Source organism: Malurus melanocephalus, unplaced genomic scaffold, assembly GCF_030028575.1.
Source record: "Malurus melanocephalus ecotype Western Australia unplaced genomic scaffold, MMel_1.1 scaffold_156, whole genome shotgun sequence".
In the NCBI taxonomy this organism is placed as follows: domain Eukaryota; kingdom Metazoa; phylum Chordata; class Aves; order Passeriformes; family Maluridae; genus Malurus; species Malurus melanocephalus.
Window position 1 is genome coordinate 1,628,105 of NW_026623388.1, and position 22,074 is coordinate 1,650,178.

Consider the following 22,074-nt stretch of genomic DNA (forward strand, 5'->3'; position numbering starts at 1 on the left):
TGTACTTGAAGTACTCAAACAAGTAAAGGTCAAGTAAAATAGAGCTGATGTGGATGTAACCAGTGAGATTTCCACCCTGCTGCTTGGTAACTGGTCAGGCCCCGATTTCTTCTGCAACATAAACATAGGGCAACCAGTCACTATGCAGGATCTTAGTGCTCAACAGCAAATTTGACTTAACTCCTTCAATCTCAGCCAGAAGGTTTTGGTAGCTTTGTTATACCAGCAAAGGCATACTGCCATGCTTTTTATTTGTAAGGAAAATGCAAAGACTRAAAGATATTTACTTTGCAAATTCACAAAGGGCTAGCAGGGCACAGTAAGTAGTCTGGTGACTCAGTTGGGAGTGCCTGGTGCATTCAGATCGCAAGCTACAGGTTAAAATTCAGGGCTAAGGTTGCGGGTCTGTTCAAGCACTACTGGAAGTAGTGAACCTGTTCATTTTTTGCCAGGCCACAGTGACTGAACTGCTCCCCTCAGACAGGGGCAKGTGTCAGGCCATGGTAGCAGAGGAGGAGCGGAGCTCTGCAGTGACAGGATATGGAAGAGGAGATTTTTACAGCAGTACTATGCACTCATTGTGTTTATACATGTGGCGTACGTGCAGGAGAGGGGAGGAGACAAAAAAGATGTAAGAAGCTTTACTATTGCCTACTTGTGCTAGCACTACTCAACAAACCCACACCTCCTCCATCACTGTTAGCAGAGCATGTAAACAGGTATCAAAAATAACTGCACAAGCAAACACAAACACTTCACCTATTAGGGCTTCAAAGCAGTTGGCCATGGCATGGCGGAGATCCGACTCCCTGCAGAGGTCTGGACCATGAGCATAGAGCATGAATCGTTCTAGTTCCAGCTTCTGCAAAATATGTAGGAGTTAAAACCATAGCTTTAGAAGTACAAGAGTACCAGTTTAGTCACTAAAGTTAAATTACACTGCCATTGTGCAGCTACTAGGTTTGGAGGACCTATGAAGCTTTTTTCTATAGTTTCAGTTCAGACATAGGGTAAAATTAATCAATTACTTATGTTTATCAGAGGTAAACAACTAGAGTGTGATACAATAGAAAAACTATAATTATCAAACCAAAATGTCAAAGGAAGGCAGRTCAAAACAGTACTGGGGAATTTTAGGAATGAGTTCAAGAGAAAGTCCAAAGGAGTGACAGAAAAACAGCCTGATACTGGCTGGATGGTGCAACATGTCATGTTTCTTGCTGGTAGTTTGTCCTCATGTGATTAGCCATCAGAGAAGGCATAGGGGCATTCTGAGGGAGGGGATTTAACACTGAGGAAAAGGACTCTGCCTATAAGAACAAGCTAAAGCAGAACAGGGAACTCTGGTAGACAGAATCCACTGAACATCTGGCTTTTTCCTCTAAAACCATCAACAGGTAGGTAGCCTCTGGGCACTGCAAGAGAAGGCTGATATTTTAATCTGCAGTGCCACCTAGCTTCCTCCTTCCTTTCAGAAGTACATCATTAACATTCWTCTGTTGCCTGAACTATAGTTCTGCCTGCCAGTCAGAATCTCAGGTAGTAAGTCAGGTATTTTCTATAATATATGATAATACTGCTATAGAAATGCAGGCAAGAGCTACTAGATTCTCTTTACATATTCATCTTTTTGACACAAAGGCATTATTGGGATTTTTAAAGAAGAGATTTGTGCATTTCGCAAAGTCTGTTTGAGAATAGGCTCTTCCCAACTCCCCTATTAAAATTTCTACTGATTAATTTCTTGTTAACTTTCAACTTCATCCTCCCAGAGTACATTTAAGAGGTAAAGCTGGAGACCAAGTAGTTTGAGTAGCATGGTTTAGACGTGTTTCAATTGGAAAAAAGAGTTCTCCATTTTCAATGAATGGCAGCCTATTCACTGCTCAGGAGCACAGTGAATTACCACTCAGAATGCTGAATCACACTTTATAACGCACAGTGAGCACTTGCTAGAGTCAACATAAGAGTAGAATATGGTTTTATATAAAATTTAAATTTCTACATTCATCATTGGATCCTCAATTATTAATACCATTCCACAAGTTCAAGAGATATTGAGAAACTAAGAATTATATTAAGCAGACTGAATGTAACATGGCACTGCAGGGGATGGAACCAGGAACATCATACAAGACACATGAGGGGAACAAAGGATAAGCTGGAACATTGGGAATATACAGGTATCTAATATAAATACTGGTTTTAAAATATTGCAATAAAAATTTTAAAAATTTTCCTTGTACAATGATAAAGGCTGTGAACAGACTTGAAGAATATATGAGCTTTCCTGATGCAGGTTTAAAAATAGTATCATGAATTCAAATGTCAGGCAACACCATATTTGCAAACAAATCCCTGATTTGAAATGTTTCAATCAAATCATGCTTATCTAAATTACTAAAGAAAGATGTGGAAGAAAATTATTGTGTTCTCTGCCTACTCTATAGCWATCCTGAGAGCTGAGCAAGATGACATGTTAAAAATACAGCAATTTTGGCCAAAATCTCAAAATTGGACATGCTTGTTTAAGGCACTGTGTGATGGCAGAGAGGGAAGATTAAAAGAGCAACTTGAAAACTATCAGCAGTACACAGTGGACAGTGTGTGCACATGTGTAGCATAATCACTTATATCAGTAAGTCTCGGACTGCTTCTTTAAAAAAAAAATCAAGAACGAATAAGGGAATACCTATCTATTAATGGATAGATATTTAATCAATGTTCTGCATCATAATACCATGCACCAGTGTAATATACAGAAATATAAAAAGCTCTGTCTTTCACAGAACTCAATTAAATATAATTCTAAGGCATTTCAATTTTTCCTATGAGATAATACAACTCTTCTCCAAAACTTTGTTTAACATATTTCTCTCTGACAGTCTACAGTGGACCTGAAAATGACTACATAGGCTATGGGGAAGATAAAATGTTTTTAACACCCATTTTTCCTACCTCCTGTTGCCATGTTCACCCTACCTATTCTATCTGAAAATCCTCTTTATAAACAACAATTTTGATTCTTTTTCTTCCCTAAAGTTCTACTGTCAGCTTCATTACTTGTACAAATTAAAGGCAAATATAGGCATACCTTCAACATTGACTAAAATCTTATCTTTATACCTGCAAAAATAGTTTTTTCCCAAAAGCATGCTTTGGAGAAAACACTAGGTCATCCTTTAAAATCTACTTTCAAACTGAAAAGGATTCCKTCATCCCAAGTCTTGTACACAAAACACAGCAAGGAAACTGATGTTTGAAGCAGGCAGCTCCTTCAAGAAGCAGTCCAGACACTCACAGTATGCCACCTATGGATGTCAAACACAGAGACAGAGCTGTACCTTAGCCAGCATGGCCAGGTGCTGGTTCTGTACWATGGCAGTGCGGTACGTGGCTAATCCTCCTTCCTCCAGGGTGGGAAACAGGTARTATAAGTGCACACTGGCAAAACAAAAAGCAAATCAGATGCTGTCAGCATTTGATTAAAGATGAACCTCATACACCTCTAGAGAGTTGTGCCTTTTCCTCAGACMCCAGTGGGTAATACAGGTCCCTTCCCAAAGTGAAACTGAGCTTGAAGCAAGGTAAAGATACAAACGCTGAAACAATGCCCAATCCTATCTGACAGGATAGCACTGGCAGCAGAGGAGGGAGAGTGCTGTTCCTCTGCTGGGCAGCACACAATGTCTGAATCGCTGCCACAACCTGCAGTTCCCCCATCTCAGGTTTCTGTCTGTCAGCAGCAGTGGCTTCAGCACTGTTGACACCTAGAGGATGCTGAGGAACAAAGCACAAGGGAAGCTTCAGCCTTGAGAAACCGTGCTGCAGGTACACAGCGCTTTCAGGTGACGCTGCTGATTCCAGCTGGACAAACCTTTATACAGGTTTCTCAGAATACTTTAACAGATGCTAATGGAGACAAAGAACAGAACCCAACAACCTCTATTTATCAAATGTGTGAAATCATCACACCACCAAAAAAAAAAAACCCCACAGGTTTTCGACACCCTTTAGTGATCATGCTATGAAGATGCTTCATGAAACAGAAACAAAACAAAACAAGTAATTCACTGATCCAATCAAGATCTGAGTAATGAATAAATAATTCTGGATACCTTCGTACATGATTATCTAAGCCATGTTGAAAAAAGTTAATACATACAGAATTTTCAACATTCCACAATTAAGGCACTGCATGGCACTAATTATTAAAATATTTTATTAACCCAGGACATAGGGAGAAAAATGCAGATGGATGCAAGATTATTTAAGGACAAAAATTGCTATAAAACTTAAGAGGCAGTCTAATCAAGCATTGTAATTCATAACAGCAGACACCTGAAGTTGAGAGGTAGGTGCTTACATGCTCTATTGAACAGAAATGGAGAGCTTTTTTTCTGAATCGAGACAAAAGTTAGCTCAGAAAGTGAATTGATGGTTGATGAACAATGACAATGAAAAATGCAAGACATTTTAATCAGCAAGTCTTCTACCTTATCGGACTGTACAGTTTTATGAGAGAAAAGGCCATGAGTTTTAAGGGCACTGGAAACCTTTACAGGCTAACAGTTTTTAATATCACGGAGCTAATGGCTAGTAGATAACAGAGATATAAAGGCAGTTTTGTTGTTCATATAACAAACTGGCTTAAAGAGCAAACTAACAGTAAACAAGATTACTCCCCTATTAAAAACAGTAGAACAAAGCAGGTGAAAATAGATTATAATCTTTATATTGTGCAGCCTGTTTGCCTCTACTACTCAGGTAAGATAGAACAATGGAGATAACTAATATGTATTGTTCACTGATTTCAGAATACTCAGAGCAGAACTGGAGCAAACCATGGTTTTTCTTCATTACATCTGAATAAATTACATTTGTGTTTAACTATTTCAGCTGTTATGGAATTTACAGCCCTTATAACTGCAAATACAAGAACCGCAGCACATTTAACATTACCCATAAATGCTTCTCCCTTGCAACTGGAGAAAAAGAACCCATGCAGACAAAATGGCATGCTAGGAAAAATATCTTTCCTTTAAAAAAAGGGTAAGAAGTTCAGCTTGTCTGTTCCTGAATAATCTCTAAATCAAATCAATTTAAAATCACACTCCATGAAACAGAAACTCTGGCTTTTTATTTTGTAATCTTTCTTGTTTTATCATCACCACTGGAAGAATTTTCAAGAGAGTTGTGTGCAGGTCTAAATATCAAACAAACATACACAGTGAAAGTAGACACTGAAAAGTTCAATAAACACAACACTATATTAATAACATTCAAAGGTGAGAACTGTTGAAGAATTCCCCATTTACCTCGTTAAGAACTCCACCACAGCATCTCCCAGAAATTCTAAACGCTCATTGTGGTTAATCCTGAAAAAGGCATTTTAAAGTTCACCATGAGCTAAGTAACACATGCTGGTTATTTACACAATACAACTAAAATAGATAAAAACCAGAGTTGATTGTTAATCAGTCATGACAATCATTTTTGCAGTCTCCCCCACCCTCTTTGGGTTACAATCCTTTCTGAAACAGAGTAAGAACAATGTGAATATTGAAACTCAGGACTGACACCACCACCTTTGGTATTTCCCTATGTTCTGTTCTGAGCTATTGTCAGAGCTTCACAWGATAGGGAAAGGAAACAGGACTGCTGCCTGGCACTGAAGTCAGRTTTCTTTGTCCATCAGAGGGCACCAGGTGATTGAAACAAACAGCCTGCTCTGAGCCTTGTGCATTCAACCAGGGGGCTCTGCAGGATGGCGCTGCAGCAGATCATTTGTATGGCAGAGGGAGCAAGAACTTGTGAGTTTTCAGAGCACCTTTCCATGCCTTGTTTACCATAACTTCCTCTGAGCTCAAAAGAAAAACTGGCTGTAGGAGGAGATGCATCCAAAAATGCCAATAAATTTTTAGACTTTTATTTCCTCTGTTTTCTTTCATCACTGATCCTGATTTACCTTCATTTTGCATTAAGTTTCAGTTCCTTCAAACTGTCTGCCTGCTTATATTCAAAGGACTAAAAGGAAAGCAGCTGAAAAAGAATGTGAGTTTGTCTTCAAATACATAGAAATTTCTGCTCTATATATCTAAGCAAGTAAAAAGCATTATTTTGGATTTCATATGTGATTATAACAGAATCAAGCTATTGCCACAAGATCTTTTTGTCTATTTTTTTTTTTTATCCACAAGATACTTCTCCAAGTATTTGGCAGGTTTTGTTGTAATTTTCACTACCCCAACCATCATATAATTAGTGTCATTTCTGAAATAGCAGGCCTTTGTCACAGGCTGAAAGAATTCAAGTACCTCTGCTGTATAAAACAAAAATGTATGAGCGAATCTACAACTCYGTGAAGCAACATAACTGAAAACACAGATCTCTCAGAAATATGACTTGATATTTTTGTGTTAATTCATGAGAATTAATGCAATTCAGTCTTATGTCTTGTTATCTTAAGAGGGCTGAAATAAGCTTGAASAGAAAAGGGCATGGACTTGCTGAAACAGATTTAGGGAACAGTGCAATAATTTATGCAAAATTCAATGTCTCCAATTCCCGAGCTTCTTCCGAAATGATGGCTCTTAAAATGACCAGTTACAGCACTAGCTAATTAAAATGCACACTGCCATCTAGCTCATGCATTTAGGAGATTTCACATGTAACTGTTTCTTGCATTAGCCTTATGAGCTTTGTTCATTCAACTTCAGCTGGATATGGTGCCTGAAGCTATAAAACCACATCTTAAAACTATATTTATACGCACAGAATTCTTAGTGGTCATTTAAGGATTACTGCATTACAACATTAATGGTTTTTGCACCTGTCTTTAAATTGGAACAGTAAATCAGCAAAGCCCATGTATAGCACCATATTCCTGTTAACAAGGTGCCATGCCAGGAAGGTACTACGGCGAGAAAACGTGATGAAGAATCCAATTTATAGCACTSATAACAACAACAACAAATCTTATTTTTTATTCTGTGGAAAGCAAAAGGTAGCCTTTTAGTCCTCCTCATTTCAGGGATCAACTAAAATGATAGAATTATCTGTTGAAACCTTCCTCAGGCATTTTCTGCAGGCATGACCAAACATTTACTATGTCACTGCTAATGGAGGTTCAGCACACCTTCATAATATAAAAGTCAATTCAAAATCACTTTTCACTTCAACTATTTGCCACAGCTGTTGCTGACAGAAARCTGGCTGTTTCTATTAAACATCTCCCTCTGCAGCAGCTTCCCAACTTTAAACAACTATTTTTATTACCTGGAAGGAGCTGGATCATCCTGTCCCAAACGGGACATAATATTTATCAGGGTGTTTATCCCTAGAAACATAAACAATGCACTATTAAGAAAACATCCACTAATTCACTTTGAATAAATGCAGAAAAMAATTATTCAAAATGTTACTTTGTAATTGCTGTACACAAGATTATCTTGTTATTTACAGGGTTTATTACACCAAGTATAATCCTTACAGATGCTCTCTGCCTAACTGACCGCAGTCGCATTACAGCAGTATTGAATTTTTGCGTTCAGGGAGCCAGATAAATACCACCTTTGCAGGAAAAGAACATTCCAAACATTACATAAACAATAAACAATTGACTTCATTACCACTGAATACACTTTAAAGGGGTGAGGAATATTTTGTAGCAGACAGACCATATGTTCGCGTTAATAAGACATTTTTACGAAATATATTCCAGTTTGCTCACAATGTCAAGCAGCAAATTAAGCAAACAGTACTTGCCAAAAATCAAAGAAAATACATCCTCCCATTTATTACCTTTGCTTTTCACAGCTCTTTACTTATTGACTAATTTGCAAAATCCAGTCTTTTAGAAAAATCTCACTGGTGTCTGTGTGTAATGATTGAAATCCTCTGCTGAAGGCATCTCTCAAAAGAACAATGACCAACAAAATGATAATGGAAAAAAGGATGTTCTTACTGTTTAAGTGTGAAGTAAGTGAAAAATGTCAATGGTRTAGTGGCATACCTTTTTTTCTCATGTGTATATGGTGAACTTTTCTGTCTCCATACTTGGGCTGTCGAATCCCACAGTTGGATAAGGAATTTCTGGCATGATCTGGATTCATCCCAAAATTTAAATGATGGCTTGGATGAGTCATGGCAAGCTATAGTGTAACAAATACAGGAAAAAAATAACTTGTTAGATGTATTTTTGCAAATGAAAGAAAATCATTAGACTGCTAGCTACTAATAGTTATTTTTCAGTTTGAAGAMAGGTTGCAAAGTGATGTGTTCAGTCAGAAACTTGGTTCCAGCAAATTTAAAAGTAGGGTGAACTATTTCAGATGTCAGAAAGAAGAAACATTTATGCCAAATCATCAGTTTAACTAATTAACTTTCAACATTTTTTTCTTTAAAGAAAAATTAGTTTAGAAGAGAAAAAGCATGAACTGTCAATTTGCCCTAGGACTTTTGCTTACCAGCTTTGCTGACCTGAATTCAATTAAATTTGCTTATTTAAAAATATATTCACTCTAACACTGAACTATAAATATTCATATTTAAAATACAAGCAATTAAAAGAGCTTCTCAACCACTCATATTTACATTATTTAAATATCTACAAAACTTTCCTAGCTCAAAAAATGAAACAAGAAGTGTATTATTCCTGGCAGAGTTAATGAGAGAAGAGCTCTTTCCCTCATGAGTACACAGTGCTCACTCTTCAAATGGAAGTTAAGAGGAATGGCAGGAATGGCCTTYTGTTTTACCTTTGAACCACACATACACAGCTCAAAATATTGTACATTATGAAAGTACGTGCACACAAAACTTGWGTATAAAAAAGAGACACACTGGGAAAGCCAAGCTGAAGAAAGCTACTTCTGACACACCTGCAGGACTGTGAGCAGACTGTGAACAAAGACATAGAGATTCATACAAATGTTGTTTTCTAAACATAAAACTTAAAGAGACCAAAATTATATTTAATCACCAACAAGAGCTTTCTCCAAGTCCTTTTTAATTCCTTGTTAGTTTTACTAAGTTCATTGTAATTGCACATTCTCAGATTGTGCTCCATTTGAACTGGATGGCACATTACAGCTTCTCTGAATAGATAACTTAGTGTATATTTTTTTATGTGCTTGTACTTTAAAAAGAATACCCCATGATAAAACCGGTAACAATCAATGCAGAATTATACATTTAACATTTCCTATGCTCAAGCAGGTGACTGATACTACATATTTTTTTTAAAACCTCTTCTTCTGGAAAATGTTTGTAGGTTTTAAATAAATCTGTTAAAGGGATAAAGTATTAGAAAGCAGATTTGCTATAAACAAACATGACTAATGGTTACACAATTGCTTTCATCTCTTTGATTAGAMTTTGCATTTTGGTTTGTGTGTTAGGTTAGGCCTCAACATTTTGAAAGTTTCCATCAATGCATTTTTATCTTTGACATTAAAACAAAGACAGGCAACAACCAAATCCTAGAAGATGCTCACTGTTTAATGTAATTTGCAGTAGGAAAAGGCCTGGAATAAAAATTCTAGAAACCAGAAAAGCTGTGAGAAAAGACACCAACTTAAAATAATTTGGGAGCAAAATCTCTAGAGAAATACAAAAACTGCCATGTTTTGAACTAGTCAATGGAGAGGGATGATGCTTTTTTCAGAAGGAAGATCTGAACCTAAGTCCCCATTTTCCTTCAATAAATTCAGAAAAGCCTAAGAGGAAAAGGGCCACCATGGTAATCGGTTCCAAATGTGCACTAACATAAAAGGCTGGTTATGTGACATGGATGCATTTAAAACATATTTTCATATCTYACCTGCAGTAAGCACCTATCTCGGAAAGTGTAGCCTATCAATTTGTCCAAGTGCATCAGACACTGATGGTAGCGCACATGGTGGGTGAGGACAGGAAGCATCATCGCGTGCTGAAAAAACAAATGCAATAAGCAAAACCATTCAACTTCAGTGTACAGAGAACTCAGTTGACTGAGCTAAAAATAAAAACAATTTCCAATTGTTACAACATTTAGTTTTGTGGTTTGGTTTAAATGAGGAAAAAAAAAATCTTGTTTTCCCATTCTTCATTTATCAAAACACTTAATTACATTTGCTCACTTAAACAGCCCCACCCAGACTAAATATATAAACTCAGTCTTCTACTTATGCAACTTCAATGAGGTAAAAAATGTCTAGTCCCCAGTAACAGCAAATTTCAATAAGCTATGACAAAATACAACACTATGGGCTTGTATTTTTTCATTTAACACCTTGCTTCTTTAAGTTAATACCAAAAATGAAGAAATACAGAGAACTTCCTCTCTACCCYATTACATTAAGGAAGAAACACTTAACAACACTTAAAGCAGCTTTTACCAAACAACAGTAGCTGCTCAATTTTCAAGCACAGTTATTAGCGCCTCGCTTCATTTCCTTTTGAGGAAGAATTAAGCGATTTTTGAAATGCTGTAGTCTGGCACATTTAATGTGCAAAAACTATCTGAAAGGTTGCTGTTTGATTGTCTAGGAAAAAGACAGTGTTTTTCTGTTGGGGAAAATGTCAATAAAGTTGAAAAAAACAACAACTCTATTTTGTAACAGTCTTCAGTGTTTCAAAGAAGGAATTCTGCACTAGTATTGACTCTGGATGCATCTGAGTTGACATAAACAAGTAGTACAGTTTATAAGTAGAGCAGTATAGCAAATATGATATCAAGATCACAAATCTTATATAAGAATGAAAAGAGATACAGGAGAAATGCAGGATTTAAAGAGTTTTATGCAGGTTACTTCTTGTGAACTAGTTTTTTTCTTATCATTCCTCTAAACTGACATGACACAAATATATTCCAAATAAAGGTGTGCTTTAAGGCCATCAAAATCTGAGGGCTATCACAATTAACTCAGCAGAAAATATAAACCGGCAAACATTATAAGATCAGAAAAATTAAGACGAACCAATGGCAAAACTTTCTGTTTAAGGAAAAAATCATGGAATTCTTGAGAACTGAACACAGAGCTGGAAGGTAATCACATAATTACTTAGATTGGAAAAGACCYTTAAGATGACTGAGTCCAATTGCTATACTAACACTGTAAACTGCACCAACTAAACAATGTCCCAAAGATGTTTATAAATACCTTAAGGGATGGTGACTTCACCCCTTTCCTGGACAACCTGTCCAGTGCTTGATCACCCTATCTGCAAAGAAATGATTCCTAATATCCAATCTTAAGATCCCTTGGTACAACTTGAGGCCATTTCCTTTYRTCCTGTCACTGCTTGCCTGGGAGAGTATTTCACCTCCCATCTGGCTACRCCCTCCTTTCAGGCAGYTGCAGAGAGCAAYAAGGTCTCCCCTGAGCCTCCTTTCCTCCAGGCCAAAGAACCTCAGCTCCCTCAGCTGCTCCRGACTCTTCATCARCTCCACTGCCCTTCTCAGGACTCACTCCAGCCCCTCAAYGTCCTCCTTGCTGAGAGGGACCCGGAATGAACTCTGGATTCAGGATGTGGCCTCAYCAGTGCYGAGTACACRGGGACACTGTTCTGGTTCTGCTGGCCACACTATTGCTGATACAGGCCAGGATGCCATTGGCCTTGACCACTYGGGCACATGCTGGATCATATTCAGCCAGCCTGCTGACCAGAAACCTCTCCTAGGTCCTTTTCTCTCAGATGGAAATAACYAGCTAACAGCAAGAAAAAGATTCCCTGGATCTTTAGAGAAATATAAAACTACTCCAAGAGGAATTACGAAGTCTAGATGAAGTTTTATTTTGTTACCATGTCRGTAATTTTGAGTTTTCTTGGGGTCATTTGTAAGAACATCCCTCTTATCTCCATATAAACTGTACAGGTGTGCTTTGTGCTGACAGCTTTTGTGCTKAACACAAAACTGTCACAGGACAACTCTTCCCTGCCCCTATGCTCCACTGTCGTAGACAGAACCTCCTCAAGCAACATTTTATCATTCGTTATACCAATATACGTGTTCCTCCATTTGAGGACTGAAACACTGAGTTTTAGACTTTTATCAGCTGTGGTGCAATGAACAAAGAATTGACAGACCCCTGGGAGCACACAGACTTAAATTTGACCCTTGCAGCCTTATTGACAAAGTGCTGCTTTGCTGGCACTAACTACTTGATTGATTGACTCAATCAACACCTGTCATCTTGGACTATACCTACTCAATGTTTATGATGTTTCATGTATTTATCTCTTTAGAAGTGATGTTTTTAAATAGATATGATATTAAATTTTCTGTAGCTAACATGGCAAGGTAGARACTCTCTCAAGTGCCCTCAGACAGTGCCATCATGGCCCAGGACGCAGATGTTCCTGACCTGAAGCTACTAAGGGGAAATAGGTGAGCTGAAATATTTTGGAATGCATGATCTCTCCCCACACCCTGAACACTTTACACTGCTGTTGAAGGCACACCAGCAATAATGGTATGGGTGCAGAGGGGGAACAGAGGTGGTGTCTTCCCAGCATGGCCAGGTCATGCCACACGGTGTATTAAGTGCTGCTCAGGTCAGTGGCCAAGTACTGTACTTGACATACTGGGTACCTTCGAGTGAGCCTGTCAGAAATCAGCCATTTTACCTTTTTTTTTTTTTTTTTTTTAAACATTCCACTCACCATTTTTCCTCCCCTTCCAAGCAGCTCATTTCTGAGACAGCAAAGACCAGTGTCATTAAGACTATATGGAACTTAGAGCAAGTACAGGCTATCACAAGTGACTTAAAAGAGTTTCAATCTTCTAAACTGCAATGCTTTTAAAAGCAGTAATTTTAAATCACTGCACTTTAGCTCTGCCCCCAGAGCTGATTTATGTATATTTAGTTTTAGTCTTCTTTAATCTGGGGAAAAGCATGAAGCAACAGCAGCAATCTTTCATTTACAGAAATACAGTTGCCTACTCTTGGCCTCTCAAAGAAATCAAATCAAAGGACCTTCATACAAGAACAAGCTGATTTAGATGTTACAGCTGCAGATGGGCACAAAAACTGTGAAATAGCTTCACTTTCATCATTCTTTGGTGTTTTGCTGTCCTTCAACAAAACGGAACAGGAATATCCAAGACATTAGGAGATGAATCACAGAAGATATTACAAATAACACAGAATGGTTTCAAAGCGCCTAAATTGGAAATTTACACTGTTTACTTGAGCTGTAAAAACAGATACAGTTCACAACAAAAAAAAAAAATTAGGAAAGGGCTGTAATTTTCCTCATGCTATGTGAGAAGATACTGTGTCACTATTCTCCTTCCACTCAGAAGCAATAGTAGAATCACAAGAAATGTTTCCAACAGAAGAAAAGTAGTTCTAGTTATCAGCATTTCTCTGACTCTAGAATTTCTCCTTTGGCCTCACTGCTAAGATTACAACAGGATTTCTACCTACATCTTTGCCTAGCAACCCCCCTAATTTATACTTCACACTGTTAAGCTAATATTAAGTTGCATSCATTTAACTCTTAAATAACACCTCTAAAGCAACAGCTAAAAAAATAATGCAAGTATATCTCTAATATAATTATTTGGCTGTTACAACTACTTGAATTTTAATAATACAATATTATCTAAAATTTGCACTTATTTTTATCATATCACAAAGATGGTGCTGTCAACTGCTTCAAAGTATAATCTGACAGAGATCAGATATGCGTATCTCCAGTTCCTTGGAGATACCATGCATATGAAACAGTGTATCTGAAAGAATGAAAGGTATCTTACTACTGAGGCTCACCTGTTTTAATCCAAAAGTTAGTTTTGATGGGGTTTTAGTTTTTTTACTTTCTTTTCTTTCAAGTAAAAAGATATTTCTTCATGCTTCACTGCAAAACTTGGGTATTTTTAAAGCTATCTAAATAGAAAAATATATTAAAATTAAAATATCTAAAACCAACCCAGCTAATGGATTAAGAGTCCCCCAATAGACTCAACATTTGGCAAACCTCCAGCCTCAAGGTGGCTATTCCTAACCCCTCTCCCTTGTGCTAATCAACCCCTGGCAGAAAATTTTAAATTATCTTTTTTGTGTGTATAGAGGGTGTGGACTGAACACTAGAATAGTTCCCTAAATCAATAGAAATTACTGAAGTATTTATTTCCATTTGGCTCTTCAGCCTACAACTGTAACAAACCCTTGCAGAGGCAAATGGCAGCTATCAAGACAGAAAATACATCTCTCTGGCTTGGTCACCTGGCAGACATCAGAGCGTATCCCTGTTTTCCAGAATCCCTGGCTGCTCAACTCGACGGTCACTTCACGTCTCATCGTGTTCTTCTGACGAATTTTCTGCAGCGCTTCCTAAGCGGGGAGAGAACAGAGCTCCCGTGAAGAACTCGCTACAACAAAGCACAGCAATGCACACAGCAGCACTTTCACAACACCCACCTAAGGTTCAGTTTTGGTGAGCAGTTTCTAAGGCTGGTACAGATCTGGCATCTCCCAGCACAGACTGGAAGATGTGTTGGAATACAGTATAGTCAGAGGATTTTGGTAGGCCAAGAACAGAGCTGACTACTTTTATTGCAAGTGGCAGAAGAAACCACCCCAACTCATACATCCATGATGATACATAAGTAAGACAGTTAAAGTCCTTACAAGGAAAGCAYTTTTTTTACCCCATGTACAAAACCTCTTCATTCAAGCCCATCACTGTGAGCACTCTTGGTTTGAACCTTTTGCTTCAGGAGAAGCAAATCAGGCTTTGTTTTGTGATCTTGGCTACTTTGCAACAGTTCCTGTTCAAGAATTTCTCTACGCCTCATCTGGGAAAGGTGTCAGCATTCACCAGTCCTGGAGATTATGCTGATGATCTAACAATGTTATTTCAATAAAAATTTTWAAAAAAGTTTTGCCTTGACCCCTGGCTGTTTGGTGTTGCACAAACAGTCTATTTGTCTCTAGAAACCATGAAAGGGTCAGAATCATTAAAAGATTTTGACAGTATCATTAAAAGAAAATATTTTCTGCAAAAAAGGAATGAAAGTAAAACAGATGAAATATGACAGCCTTGGATCAGAATCTCTTGGTTCCATTACTATAAAGCCCTGGGGTGTGCAAGGTCCCCACAGCATGAAATAATCATGAAGACTCCCCTCAGTGCTCTTCCTTCCTCAGAACACAAGGCTCTTCAAAGCTRCATCTTATCCTGCCTCTCCATCTCCTTTTCACTACAGTACACTTGCTCAAAGCTGGCTCTTCCCAGCTTCCAGTTTGATGCCCATGAGCGTACCTGGGCAGGAACAGGCTCTGTTTTCTGATTTGCACACTCACAGAGTAGTTCCAACAGGTGCATCTGTCCAGACACAGATTTATCAAACGTCAGACACCTCAATACAGAGGTGTCTAGGGTAGGAGGCTAGTTAGCCCTGGCTCCTTTTATATTCAATGAAGGGGATAAATGGCTTCAAAAATGCATTTCTCCCTCCACTGACTTCAAAGTGAGCCTTCAGGTCCCAATTTATGCACCTGCTGTAAATGCTCAAAGTTAGGTTAGAGGAACAAAGCCCCAGGCACGACCTTGTCACAAACAATATCAGTGTACAACCTCACAGTGGTGGATGACTGATGGCACAGGGAACAGAGAGGCTGCCAGCACTGCACCCCTTGGGCATTGTCGAAGGTGTGTCATTTGAGTTCTTYCTGAGACAGGTGCTGTGCTGTTTGCCAGACCTGGCTATATTTCAGTCTGACTGGCTCAGGAGCACTCCATAATATATGATTCATAATCTTGAAAAGCCCATGTACCGGACAGGCACAGTCCTACAGTTCCTTCTGAATTACTGATGCCTCCACTGGCAAATATATAGATTATCCTCACATAAAGCTTCATCTTCAGCCCTGTATGCCTCCCTGTTGGCAAACCACTTGTAGTTATTATCTTAGATAATACCATCTAGAAATAAAAACCAATAGCTCACACAGCAAGTGCTAAATAACAAAGGAACATTTTATCTTCTGGAGCAAAATACGATAACCCCCTTACAAACAATCCACTACAATTTTACAAATGAGTCATCCATTACCCCTAATGAAAAGATGCCCATAGAACAATGATCTTCTACTTGCTCTGAGTGTAGTTATGAAAACAAAATCATCTCCTGWAAGGACAAATCTTTTTTTTTCCCTTTACAATTGTGGCACTGTTCAGTCAGTAGGATTTGGKTTTTTTTTTTCATTTACAAGTAAGGAAGTCAGGGCTTATTTAACATCAGCACGAATAAAATTTTTACTAAGACTCCTGCTCAACAATAGCATGCTTTGCAACCATTAAAAAAATCAAGCGCAATGCCATATGTATCAAACACTTAATGCAACCAAAAGTGCACAATGAAGTGGGGATGTCTCAGGAAYTGTAATTCATGATTCTCATGGGTCCTTCCCAACTCAAGGCAGTCTATGATTTTGTGAATAATCAGTGTTTCTAACCAACAAATAAAAATATAACACCATTTAATTAAATACCATCCAGGACTCAAGAAGTTGATTCTCCTCTATGTACTCTTAACACAGGTTGTCAAATTAAAGGTGTCTGATAGACAGGCACCAGAAAAATCCTAAGCTTCCATCCCATGGTTTGTTGAAATGGATACTTAAGAGCAGGTTAGTTTAGGCTATATTTAGGGGTCTTTGTTTTTCTTATTTTGGTTCCCAGTTGGTTAAGCATTTGCACCTAGGAAATGCTCATCACTTTGTGAGGAAAAAACAAACAGAGAAAAGTATGTTGTCTATGATACAACAACCAGATGATTCCAGGTCAAAGATCTTAAGCAGTGTCACTACACCACCTAATAAATTACAGTTTGTGCACAGAAGTGTGGCAGTTTTTATCTCAAAAGAGAAATGTTTAAAATTATTAGCCAGTTAAAAGTACATTATGAAATAAAAAGTCCTTCTCTATGCTAATTCTTGAAACCATGAATGGCAACAGTTATAAAGAAGTTATGATTCCATAACGATCATTTCTATAATTGGGAAAAAAACTCACAGTAGTTTGACAATTGAAAAAAGGGAAAAAAAAATTGAATAACAAGCATAGATAAAAACAAAATCTGTGTTAAGGGTATGGAAAGAAAATCTTTTGTGAAGGATTTCTATTATTTTTATAAAAAGGGCAGTCATATGGCTTTATTCCATCCCAAATTACAATGCTGAATTATCAGTCACAGCAAAGTCCAGAGTACCTCTCTTTGTGATAATTTCTGTTTATCAGCCTGCTTGACTTTGGGACTATTAGCCAGGAGGTGACGCAGCTTCACATAACTCTTCCACAGCTTTTGATACCTGCAGGACAAAACCAGAAAACAAATATTTTGCTCAATAAACTAAAGTCTCCCCCTATTTGTCACTATGAGCACACCAGCTGCTAATAATGCACACAAAGTACACACAATGTATACAATCATTTCTTTGCTCCAGAAAAAAAAAACAAACCTCAAAGCATTTTCCAAAAGAGGTAACAGTGCCTCCGCTGTTACTCCAGCCAAGTAGTAGAGAGGAGATATTAGTGTACAGAGTGAAGCAAAGATCAGCAAAGGTCAGGGCAGACCCCACTTCTCCTAGAAAACCACTCATCCTCTCCAAAGGGCCACCTCTCCATGCAGGAAAGACTTGTCTGCRTACTAACTCAATTCAGCAGGTGAAAACCCCCTCTTCTCCACATGGTTTATCTATCACTCACTGAAAATCACCCTTTCCCAGAAAGTGTCTGTCCCAACACCAGCTCAAACATTTCAGTGAAGCACATGAGGAAGGGCTCTACAAGTYACATGCAACATGAAGTCACTCTGTGAAAAGTGAAACAGAAGTTTTGTTCCTTATGGCTTTGTGCTGAATGGAAACAGCAATTCACGTTATTTTTGTGATTAGCACATAGTTAAGTTTTCTGCTTTTCTCCAGCCATCTAGCCTTTTCTTACTTTGGCAGTGTCTCTTTATACATGAACTTCAATAACAGAACTTCTTTCCCAATGAGAGTCCCTTAGTGACCTCGCACAAACTTTCACCACACTTGTAAAGAAGTTACTCCATTTGAAGACAACATCCCATTATCATATTCAGCTGCAATTGACCAACAGTTCAAAAGCTACAATGGGAGGAACAACCAAGAGAATCATGACAGGGACTTCGTGTCCTTAGGAAACAATGCCACCTTCAAAATGCCACCTCTGCAGAGTTTTTTCAAAACAACTCATAAAATTTGACTTTGAATAGGAAGCRGGGAATTCGAGGCCAGAGGAAAGAAGCTGGCCAAGTTATTTCTTTTTTACTCATCTTTACATTATAAAAGAAGATCCTCCTCAGCACCAACTTCGAGCAGTGGTTTCATTAGAAAGTTTTCACATTAGTGGCTTAGCAGTCAATGAAGCAGCAGCTCTTTTACTATTTCATAATCTACCGAGCATCCCACTTTAACAGACACATAAACAAATCTTCTTTATTGGCATTTTTTCCCCAGTTATTTCTCTGCAGCGTTCTTGACTGTATACTCTCTTCCTCTGAAAATACTGGTATTTTTTTCAGCCTACAAACACATCTGAAATGGTCAATCCATAGATTTTTCTCACGCTCCGTTCACCGCACTTTTGCAATCTGTAGAATAGTACATCTATTTCTGACACATAACTATCCGAAAAACAAAAATGAGTTAATAAATAAATCAACCAAAACAAAAAGAACAAACACCTTGAGAACTTGAAACTATGATCTATAATACACATTTTTCTACCATGACTGCTAAGGGTGAAACAAGCATTGTTATTGCAATTAAGTTAGAGAATTAATAAACATATTTCCCCTACAAAAAAAAAAAAATCTGTATTAGAACATCACAAAGAAAAGACACAGTGGAGGAATATCTCTTGTGGGAGCGCATACACCAGAGTTGAGCCTGACATTTATGATGGCACCATAGAGGTCTTTCACAAAAAATGCTTTGTTACTTGGACAAAATGAAACATTCTCATGTTCTGTAAGCAGCTCTGAGGTTAAAACCCAAAATGAAAACCAAACACACAAGTAAATTTTAAAGAAAGTTAAAATAAAAATGTATGGGAGTAATAATTTTTGTATCTTTATACCATTTTCAATAAAAAGTACTAGAACTGTAGAAATACTAATAAATTCAGCATCAAAGCAGAGATAATTCTTGTATTTTTTGGTCTAATAATTTCCTTTTGATGGACAAGAAAATGAAAAAAGAGGATTAAAACTCATGATCAAAGCAAAAAAAGAAGTTTTATTATCTGGATTAGCACTCAATAATCTCACTTCTGCCATGTTAGATTTAAAATTCTCAACAAGCAGCTGCAAAACAATACAATTGTCATACTTGCACATGAGTATTTGAGCCTCAAAACTGTTGATCTGGTGAGCAYTTTGCACATAAATCACCCCYTCTTTCTACATTTCTGTTATTAGTATTGTTGCTATTACTGTTTGTTTTCTTATCCCATTGCTGTTTCCAGTAAATCACTCTTCTCTCAACCCGTGATCTCTGCCTTTTGGTGTCTCTCAGCAGAGGGGAAAGGRAGCAGCTCGTGGTTCTCTTTTTAGTGGGAGTACTTAATTAGGATTAGTAAAATAGCATTCCTAAAACACAGCAATGAGGAAAAACACAACCTTAACTACACATGCACCAGAGATGGGCTTTATCCTGTCATCATGCAGAAAGCAGATGACCCAATCACTGAAAGAGTTCCCTGAAATTGTCAGAGGTTAAGAAAAGAATTGGTAAAAAAATCCAATCCCTTCATCAATCCACAGTGAAACAGCATTTCTTGCTCTGCCTGGTCCTGATTCCTTCTCCACTCCTTCTCTACATTCCTCCCAAATTCTGTCAGGATATAAAAAGTACAGAGAAAAGCAGCATGGGTGCAAGAGCTTCCAAGCTAGGAAACGCTATGTATATATAATCCGTCAAAGAATGGAAAGAGATGAAAAAATAGGACATGGCAGCATGCAAGAAACAAATGTCATGAAGAAATCAAACACAAAATGGCTGTATTACTCCTTATTAGATTTGAGACCTGAAGAACATTTAATTAAACAATCAAGTAGCAGCTCTGAAATGAAAATCTGTCCTTTTGCACATGATGCACAATAGTACTCGTTAAGTGATTACCTGGAATCTTCTCCCTGTCAGTAGCATAAAAAGATTCAAACACTGATTGAATTGAATAAAAATTTGAAAAATGTAAAGAAAAAGGGTCCATTCAGGGCTGTTAAACAAAATGACATAATTACATTCTCTAACTAAGAAGTCTGTATACTACAGACATTAGGAAGCTTGGGTAACTATTCCTCCCTCTCTGCCTTCCTGTAATGCTATTCTCTCTCCAAAAACCTGCCAGTGGTCCCTCAGAGAAATAATGTGGAGCTTGAGGAATTGCCTTTTGCTGGACCCAGAAGAGCTGTTCTCAGGTTAAGAAGTTTCATACTGCACATGCATGCACATTTACTTCAGCAGATCCTGAAGTATGCAGAGAAAAAGTTATTCCTGAAAACTTCTGATTTGCAGGAGCTTGAGTCCAATGTCATAAAGGCTAAGCTTTATATCAGACTCAACTAAGCACATAACCAAGCCCCATTTAAGGCACAAATGACAACAGTAATGAGTTCCTGAACAAAAGACAGGCAGGAAAAGCATCTTACTGAGGATCTCCAGCATAACTGAGTTGAGCAGGTCGTATCCCGAAGTGCACAATAATAGGGAAGGTAATTACATCAGGATTGAACTGTTCGCGGTCCAGTTGATCAATACGAACTGAGCTGGGTTTCTAGGAGAAAAAAACAAAATACAACTATATTGACAACAGCTCCATGGAAAATTTACTGCCTCAAGTTCACTCTACCCAGGAACCACGAAGCAACAATATTCCAAGCTTAACGTGATGCACATTAAATTAATCATTAATGCTATCATAAACATTTGGCAACAATGGTATCTGAAACAAGGTTAATTGACCTAACACTCAAAGAGAGAAAAAAAAAAAAAGGCTTCTAATCTTTTAATTTTAAATCTCTGGAAATTTACTTTGACTGTTTCCAAGAACTTAAAACAACTTTCTCTTCAAGCATCACACCAGAAATAAAAATTAGTATTAGCATTCTGGCATTCAAGCACCCATATGCCTGAGCAGTTTGCTAAGATCAGGTTACCTCTCTAATTTTAGCTCTGTTCATGMTTTCCCAAAGCAAATGAAGACGTTATTAGATCCATTCAATCACACTGACTTAACAGCATCAAAAAAATAAATCTGTCATGCTACTCTCAGAAAAGGCACCTAGGCTGATGTGTACAAGGAGGATATACAGTCTTGCATAATGAGGAGACTTTTGCCCTTTTTACAGTTCAAAACAGAAGTTCTTTTTATTGTTAAAAAGGACAGTGCAAAAGAAAGCAATTTTTCCTTCAGCTGTATARGCGCAGAGAGTAAGTAAYTGCACATCACTGTAGCAGATACACYGCTTACAGAGCTCTTGATCACTTACCCAGCATATTTAAACACTCAGCTGAAGGTGCACAGTTTGTCTCCAAGTAAACAACTTCTCCATTACCTGTCAAGGTCCTTTGTAATGTGCCTGCTTACYCCACTTTGCAATCAGCTGGATGAGGCCAATATATTTTGCTTKTCTTAGGTTTCAGGAAAAGGGCATTGCTTCTAGTCACCTGAATCTCAAAACTTCTCATTTAATACTGYAAATTTCTCAGAGTTTCTGTGTTACAGAAAACTGCTCCCACCATTCTCACAAAACAATAAAAACTGTGTCAAGAACAAAGCTTTTACCCTTCAAACCACCTTGGTAGAATTGTTCACAGGGATAATTTTCTGCATGGATAAGCAAAGCCAATTCTATATATGGCCCAATTTCAATATATTCTAGAAAACAAAAACTTACTTAAAAGCTTGACTTTCAGACACAGAAATACTTTCCAAGGGAAAATGCTTATCAGCTTCCCTTTAGAAAAGATGACTGAACATCTCCCCAGCCAGAAAAAGATGAAAAAAATACTTAGGTTAGTTATAATTTAATTTAGTTAAAATAGTTTG

The 22,074-nt window shown here is 37.7% G+C and overlaps 1 protein-coding gene across 2 annotated transcripts in view; it reads right to left on the reverse strand.

Moving 5' to 3' along the window:
* DROSHA (drosha ribonuclease III) overlaps positions 1 to 22,074 on the reverse strand; it is a 72,865-nt gene that overhangs the window by 21,174 nt on the left and 29,617 nt on the right. For both annotated transcript variants that reach the window (XM_057371746.1, XM_057371747.1), the window contains 9 exons: positions 20,675 to 20,799; positions 17,207 to 17,306; positions 14,217 to 14,324; positions 9,824 to 9,931; positions 8,015 to 8,153; positions 7,279 to 7,339; positions 5,319 to 5,378; positions 3,345 to 3,444; positions 760 to 862 (listed from right to left, as the gene is read on the reverse strand). In XM_057371746.1, coding sequence (XP_057227729.1) covers positions 760 to 862; positions 3,345 to 3,444; positions 5,319 to 5,378; positions 7,279 to 7,339; positions 8,015 to 8,153; positions 9,824 to 9,931; positions 14,217 to 14,324; positions 17,207 to 17,306; positions 20,675 to 20,799 — 904 coding nt within the window. The remainder of the gene's footprint in view (positions 1 to 759; positions 863 to 3,344; positions 3,445 to 5,318; positions 5,379 to 7,278; positions 7,340 to 8,014; positions 8,154 to 9,823; positions 9,932 to 14,216; positions 14,325 to 17,206; positions 17,307 to 20,674; positions 20,800 to 22,074) is intronic.